At 52.4% G+C, this 8,151-nt stretch overlaps 1 protein-coding gene across 1 annotated transcript; it reads right to left on the bottom strand.

Annotated features, from left to right (window-relative positions):
• Positions 1-5,750: 5,750 nt before the first annotated feature.
• On the bottom strand, positions 5,751-7,376 carry LOC145949872 (uncharacterized). The gene has a single exon (XM_083060774.1). The coding sequence runs from the start codon at positions 7,374-7,376 to the stop codon at positions 5,751-5,753; it is 1,626 nt and encodes a 541-aa protein (XP_082916900.1).
• Positions 7,377-8,151: the final 775 nt, after the last annotated feature.

Raw genomic sequence — 8,151 nt, 5'->3', positions numbered from 1 at the left:
TAGGCGTCGACCTGTTGGAGGATGGGGCATTTTATTTCGGTGGGTTGCCGAAATTCCCCTTCTACTAGCGGCCGGTCCCGACTAGGTTTCACGGAGTGGGGGAGTTGAAATTGACGGCTTCAGAATCAGCCGCCATTGAAAACCTTGAAGCACTTCCTCGCCCGTTGGATTGCAAGCTCGTCTTGTCGCTTGCGAACTCGGCGTACAAGGAGAGGGACTTAGAGAGTGAGTATCCCATCTTTCTTAGATTGTTAGGATTTGTAAAACCTTCTTTTGCTGATATATTTGATTTTTTGTGTTTGCAGGCATCATGGGCAGGAACAAGTGGCGCAAGCTGAAGCACCGTTACAACATCGCCGAGATTGAGGTACCAGAGCCTCAAGAGGAGAAGGTTTCCCCCCTGAAGACGAACAGGAAGAGGAAGAGGGGGGAAAGGAGGTCGGGGGGACCTCCGCCCCTCGGGATGCTGAGGAGGTATCTTCCAAAGCTGCTGATGCTGGCGCGGTAGACCTCACTGGGAGTCCGCCAGCCGAGGGGGATCCGCAAGCGGCCACCGAGGAGATGGCTCAGGCTGCTGAGCAAGTTGCTCAGGCTACCGAGGTGGTGACCCAGGCTACTGAGCAGGTCGCCCAGGCCACCGTGGTGAGTACCTTGCTTTTTGTTGTTTCTTCTATCCTCCTTTTCGTTCTTTTGTCTTCTGACATAGGGTCATGTTTTGCAGGCAGGGGATGCTGCCGAGATCCCGGTGACTCCGAGCTCGGAGGTGCCCGAGGCGGGTGCTCCCGTTGCTGAGCAGGGGACGCCTGCCACTGCTTCTACTGCGGTCGGGTTTCGCGGTAAGGGGCTGAGTTCTGAGGTCTCAACAGCTACGCCTGCAGTTTCAGCACCATCATCTAGTTTATCGCAGGGGACCTCCCAGAGCCGATACATTGCACACCGCTTCGGGAAGGACCACTCTGAGGTGCGATTGGACCATGTGAGTGCCTCTGTTGACATGGATTCGCTGTGGAGTGCGGGGGTGACCGTCGAGAAGTTCTTTCCCAAGGGTTCGGTGAGCTCGGAGGACCAGGGGATGATTGAAGAGGTCGGGCCCGTGGAAGGTCTTGACGCTGCCCAGGTCTTTCTGCAGAGGACTATGGCCATTGTGGACCACTGGAAGCATAAGTGGTCCAAACAACAGGAGGACCTGGTTAGTCTGAGGGGCCGAGTTCAGCCCTTGAAGGAAGAAGCCAAGGCCTTTAAGGAGGAGAACAAAGCCTTAAAGGATGAGAACCGGGCCTTGGCGGGCGCTCTCGGGGACGCCAAGTTGCAGAACGAGGCTGAGCTTCAAGCTGCTTGGAGGGAGGTGGGGAGGATCCGGAAGTCTTTGGAGATCGCTCTAAGATCTAACTAGACTTATGCTGCTCAGATTCGTGATTTGCAGGAACTCGCCAGCTCCTCTCGGGCCCAAGTGCGCGCCTTGGAGGATGAGGTCACCGCGCAGAAGGCCAAGCTGGTGTCGACGGCCGAGAAGCGTCTTTGTGACGAGGTGCTTTTCGGCGGACAAGCAAAGGAGAATGCTGCTCTGAAGGTGGACCTGGCGATGTTGGAGGAGGCGAAGACGGGGCTGGAGAGGAAGCTTGAGGAGACTGAGAAGGCCGTCGTTTTTGAGCACAAGAGGGGGTTCCTCAAGGCAGCTCGCCAGGCTAGGCTTCTCGCACCCGAGTTCGACTTCTCCGCCATGCACGTGGAGAAGGAAGTCCGATTTGGGAAGCTGGTGAAAGAGGACGACCCCGAGGATAACTCCAGTGAAAACGCCTCTGCGTAGGCTAATTTTGTAATAGCCTAGGTCCTTTGTTTCTTTATTTTCCTCTTTGGATTCATGATGTGAACTCATAGTCGTTGTGTATATATTGTTTTTCTGAATTTTTTCCACTGTGCTTTTGTTGGGTCTGTTTAGACTTCTGATTTCGCTTTTACGCCTTAGGCTTTATTTTTTCCTATTTGCGCGATTTGGAAAGCACGTTCAGCGTTTTCTGTTTATTTTTGTGCTTTGTGGCGTTTAGACCCGATTTAGAGCAAAGTGATTTGTTCCAAGGTTCGAATCCGACCTTGGGCGAGATTGAGATATTTTGCAGTGAGGTTCAAACTTGACCTCGAATGGATCATACCGAGGTTCGAACTTGACCTTGAGTTGAGTATACCGAGGTTTGAATTCGACCTTGAGTTGTTTATATCAAGGTTCGAACTCGACCTTGGATTGATTGTGCCAAGGTTCGAACTCGACCTTGAATGGATTATTCCGAGGTTCGAACTCGACCTGGGGTTGATTATGTCAAGGTTCGAACTTGACATTGAGTGGATAATACCGAGGTTCGAACTCGACCTTGGGCTGAGGTAGAATGATTCGTATGGAGGTTCGAACTCGACCTTGAGTGTGATATGAATGATATCAAGGTTCGGACTCGACCTTGGATTTAAGCGAAACGTATTCAGGGTTCGTACTCAACCTTGACTAATAGCGAGATAAGTCGGACCAAGGTTCGGATTCGACCCCGATGTAGAGAAAAATATGTTGTGTCAAGGTTCGACTTCGACCTTGGCTTAGCATAAGACATTTTATGGTAAAATAATGTAAAGCTAGGAGAATATGGATGAAAAAGAATGAGTCATTTTATTAATTGTGTATATGTGCCTCGTTAAAAACCCTCTAAGCCAAAACCCATTTTTCTGTTTTTTGGGATAAAAAACCGAGGCGGGAAAAGAGTGCACAACTCATTCGTACAGAGTTAGCTGAAGTAAAACTTGAGATGCGTGGCATTCCAAGTTCACGGTATGGGTTTTCTGCTGAGTTCTTCTAATCGGTATGCTCCATTCTCCAAGTTCTCTACAACTTGGAATGGGTCACCCCAGGTGGGTGCGAGTTTTCCATCTGACGTGTCTTTCCGTGCTTCGCCTAATAATCGCCACACCAAGTCACCAACTCGAAATGAGCAAGGTCATACTCGCGTATTGTATCTTCTGGAAGCTCGAAGCTTGTAGGCTTCTTCGTGGATTTGAGCTTCATCTCTGAGCTCGTCGACTAGGTCGAGGTCAGCTGCTAACTCTTGAGCGTTCTGCTTGCTGTTGAAGACTTGGCGTCGGTGAGATGTCTCTCCAATTTCCACTGGAATCATTGCGTCAGCTCCATAAGTCAGCCTGTAAGGAGTTTCTTGCATTGTTGATTGGGGGGTGCAATGATACGCCCAGAGGATGCTGGGAAGCTCATCGGCCCATTGTCCTTTAGCGCTCCCCAGTCGCTTCTTAAGTTCTCGGAGGATGACCTTGTTGGCGGCTTCAGCTTGGCCATTGGTCTGGGGGTGTTCCACCGAGGTTGGGAGATGCTTAATGCCGAGCTCACGGAGGAAGTCCTTGAAGCCTTGTGCGATGAACTGTCTTCCGTTATCGGTGACGAGGGTGTGAGGGATTTCGAATCTGCAAACAATGTTCCTCCAGGTGAATCTCTGTACATTTTCGGTGGTGATTTTGGCGAGTGGGCATGCCTCGATCCACTTGGTGAAGTAGTCGATCGCCACTAGGAGGAACTTGAGCTGACCTTTTGCGGGGGGGAATGGCCCGAGGATGTCCATTCCCCACTGGGAAAAAGGCCATGACGACATCATCTGGTGAAGAGTTTCGGGTGGCTGCCGATGTGAGTTGTCGAACTGCTGGCATTCTTTGCACCTTTGTGCGTAGTCCTGGCAATCCGACTTCAAAGTGGGCCAGTAGTATCTTGCTCGGAGTACTTTGGTCGCCATTGAGCGTGCCCTGGAATGCATGCCACATATGCCTCGGTGGATCTCCTCGATAATATAGGCTGCCTGTGGCGCAGTTAAGCACTTGAGCAGTGGGGTGGAGATGCCACACTTGAACAGTTCGTCGCCGATAATTACGAACTTGGCCTACCTCACCCTCATCTTCCGAGCTTCGTCCTTATCTTCGAGCAAAACTCCTTCCTTCAAGTAGCTCCAGATGCCTATCATCCATCCCTGGTCTTCGCTGTTGCTGGTATTGACGACCTTGTCATCCAAGCTGGGTGAGTGCAAGGTTTCCTGGATGATGGTCCGATGTTGTCCAGGGCGTTTGGTGCTGGTGAGCTTTGGTAGGAGGTCAGCTCTAATGTTTTGTTCTCGCGGTACATGCTGTATAGTGAACTCGTCGAAGGACGAGATCTGCTATGATGCCATGTGGAAATACCGCTGTAGGAGAACGTCCTTGGCCTGGTATGTTCCGCTGAGCTGCTCTATCATGAGTTTCGAGTCACTGTTGCAACTCACTCTCCGAGCCCCGAGGTCATGAGCCAGCCTTAGCCCCGCGAGAAGCGCCTCATATTCTGCCTGGTTGTTGGTCACCTTGAAGCTGAACTTGAGGGATTGCTCCAAAGTGACTTGGTTCGGTCCTTCCAAGATGATACCTGCCCCACCACCCTTAGAGTTGGAGGACCCGTCAACGTGTAAAGTCCATACCTGTGGTTCTTCGGCTGAGGTAGGTGTGAGTTCGGCTACGAAGTCGGCCAGGCATTGAGCTTTCAGGGCGCTGCAGCTTTCGTACTGGATGTCGAACTCGGATAATTCTACCGACCAGGCTATCATTCATCTGGCGAGCTCTGACTTCCTCAAGATCTGCTTGATTGGGTAGTCAATTTTGACGACCACTTGGTGACTCTAGAAGTAAGGTCAGAGACGCCTGGCTGCCGTGACAAGTGCCAATGTGAGCTTTTCGATGGTCTGATACCGTTTCTCCGTGTCTTGGAGGACTCGGTTGATAAAATAGATCGGTGTCTGTGTTTTTTGGTGCTCCTACACTATAACCCCGCTGATTGCTCTTTCTGCCACCACCAGGTAGAGGAGGAGGTTGGCTGTGTGATCCGGCCTCTAAAGGATTGGCGGAGTAGTGAGGAAGGTTTTGAAGCTTTTGAAAGCCTCCTCGCATTGGTCCGTCCATTCGAAGTTCTTTGGCTTGCGCAGCAGGGTGAAGATGGGCCCTGCCTTGTCCGCCAACCTGGGGATAAAATGGGAAAGGGAGACCAACCTTCCTGCCAGACGCTGGACATCTTTCACGGTCTGGAGATTCTGCATCTGAATGATTGCTTTACATTTTTCCGGGTTGGCTTCGATCCCCCTACTAGTGATCATGAAACCCAGGAACTTACCTCCCTGGACGTCGAAGACGTATTTCTCTGGGTTGAGGCGCATGTTGTGCCTCTTGATCTGGCCGAACACTTCAGCGAGGTCGGCGGCATGAGCTTCGGCTGAGGTGGTCTTGACCACCATGTCATCGACGTAGACCTCCATGTTTCTCCCGATCTGCTGGTGGAAAACCTTGTCCATCAGCCGCTGGTAAGTGGCTCCTGCATTTTTGAGACCGAAGGGCATCACCCTATAGCAGTAATTGGCGCGGTCAGTGATGAACGACGTATGCACCTCGTCTGGTGGGTACATCATGATCTGGTTGTACCCGAAGTAAGCATCAAGAAAACTGAGAAGGGCGTGCCCGGATGCTCCGTCAACCAGCCTGTCGATGCTCGGTAAAGGATACGAGTCCTTGGGGCATGCTTTGTTTAGGTCGGTGTAGTCGACGCACATGCGCCACTTCCCCGAGCTCTTCTTCACTAGAACCACATTTGCCAGCCATGTGGTGTATCTGACCTCACGGATGAAGCCAGCGTTCAGTAACTTCTGCGTCTCGGTGATGATGGCCTCCCGCCTCTCGCCACCGACTTTCCTCTTCCTCTAGGCCACTGGCTTCGCCTCCTTGTGAATTGCTAACCTGTGACAGATGAAGTCGGCATCTATACCTGGCATGTCGGCACTGGACCATGCGAAGAGGTCGGCGTTCTTGAGGATCTCAGCTTCGAGCTGTTGCCACAATTCTGGGTTCAATTGCCTGCTGATTTTCGTGCACTGCCCAGGAAGACTCCCGATTTGGAGGTCATCGAGCTCGTCGATGGGACTTGGTCGCTCGTCATGGGAGTCGAACCTCGGGTTGAGGTCAGTGATATCCATGTGGGCGATGTGAGCCACTGTGGGGGGATCACTTGGGCGACGCTCGTCGGATGAGGAGACCTTGAGGCTTTCGTCGTAGCACTGCAGGGCTATCTTCTGATTTGCCTTGACGGAGATAATCTTGTCGTCAGTCTCGGGGAATTTCATGGTGAGGTGCGGGGTGGACACCACTGCTCCGAGTTGATTTAACGTCGGCCTCCCAATGATTATATTATAGGAGGTGTTGGCTTCCATGAGGAGGTATCGGACCATAATCCTCCTTGTATTCGGAGAGGTTCCGAAGGTCATCAGCAGATCCACGTACCCTTGAGTGTGAACTCGTTCTCCTGCAAATCCAACTAACAGCTCTGTGTGAGGCTGGATAAGGGAGTGAGAGATATCTAACCTGAGGAATGTCGGCCAATAGAGGACTTCAACCGTTCCTTGGTCGATCAACGTCTTGTGGACATCCCAGTTGGCAACCTCCACGGCGATGACCATCGGGTCATCCTGATTGGGGCTGACGCCAACGTAGTCGTCGTCAGTGAAGGTGATTGGAGGCGAGCTTTGATGCGAGGCTGAGGTAGCGGAGTGGACGTTGTTGATGATGCGCAAATGTCGTTTCCGCGCCGAGTTGCTAGAGCCTCCCCCTATGAAGCCACCTGCAATTGTGTTAATGACGCCCCTCAAGGGGGCTGACCCTGTTTCCTGGCTTACCTCGGCCTGTACTGCGCCACCGGTGTTTTGTTGAGAGCTAGAGGGTTGGTCCGTGCGGGCTCCCGAACCGCGACCTCTGCCTCGTCCTCGTCCACCGTAGCCTCCTCTGTGACCCTGCTGTCGTTGGACATATTGGCCGAGGTGACCTGCCTGGATGAGTTCTTCGATACGGTCTCGGAATGTGCGGCACTCTTCAGTGGTGTGGCCGTGGTTTCGGTGGTATCTGCAATGTTTGGACTTGTCCGCACTGTTGGGAGTGTGACCTGGTGGTGGCAGGGTGAGAAGATTGCTATTACTTGCCTCCTCTAGGATGTGAACTCGGGGCGTATTTAGGGGAGTGTAGAAGTCGTATCTCCCCCCCTTGCTTGTCCGAGCAGTTTTCTTGAACTGGCTGTCATTGGTGACCTTCATCTTGTCTTTGTGGCCACTGTAGGGCTTTGCTTGTGACTTTCCGCGAACCTGGTCACAGAAGGCAGAGTGTTCTTCCATTTGGATGTACCCAGCAGCACGAGCACGGAGCTCGTCCATATCGCGAGGAGCTTCACGACACAGACTGTCGACGAACGGTCTAGGCTTGAGTGTCATGAGCATGGCGTGCAGGGTGACCTCGGGATTCAAATTTCGGATCTTTACCAAGATGGCGGCGAATCGTTCCATGAACGTTCGGAGTGGCTCGTCGTCACTCTGTCTGAGACTGGCCAGGGCAGCTGATGTTATGTGATGAGGTCGGCTCGTCGCATACTGTGCTGTGAACCGTCCGACCAGGGTGCCGAAGCTGTCAATTGACTCGGCAGGTAGCTGGGTGTATCAGTTGAGCGAAGCCCCTTTGAGCGAGGTCGGAAAAAACCTACACAGGATAGCATCCTCATTAGTGTAAAGATTTACCTGTGTGGTATACAGATCGATGTGCTCGTCCGGATCTGTGGTGTCGTCGTAACGGTCGATGTGGAGAGGCTTCCACCCGAAAGGGAGAGGTGTTTCCATGATATCGTCCACAAAAGGATGACGGCGGAAGGTCGCCTGATTTCCCGTGACGTGGGCAGGAGCGTTGCTTATGTCATGTGCCGACCTGTTGGTCGATATGTGAGACTGATGTGTGGCAGGCCTGGGGGTTGGTGCCCTAGCCGTTGTTGGCGATTGAGAAACTTAGTGCCCTTCCTCCTCATGCAGGTTGCTTTGTTGAGGGGGTTGATCAGAGGGATGCCGAGGGAGTTGAGCGCGAATACGCTCGTTCTCGGCACGTAGCGCCGCTAGGTTATTTTAATTAGCGGTACGCATCGTGGCTAGGTTAGTTTCGTGCTTGGCACGCATACTTTGTAGATCTGCGGCGTGTTGTTGTCGCATCTGCTCGACCTGCTCGATCAGTCGTCTCAATGCTGCTTCGTTATCCATGTTAGTTGTGTGATCTTGGTCGTCTGTTGCGCGTCTGCTA

The sequence above is a fragment of the Cajanus cajan genome, chromosome 7 (genome assembly GCF_000230855.2).
Source record: "Cajanus cajan strain Asha chromosome 7, NIPB_CcT2T_4, whole genome shotgun sequence".
Taxonomy (NCBI): Eukaryota; Viridiplantae; Streptophyta; class Magnoliopsida; order Fabales; family Fabaceae; genus Cajanus; species Cajanus cajan.
This window is presented reverse-complemented; position numbering and strand designations above follow the sequence as displayed.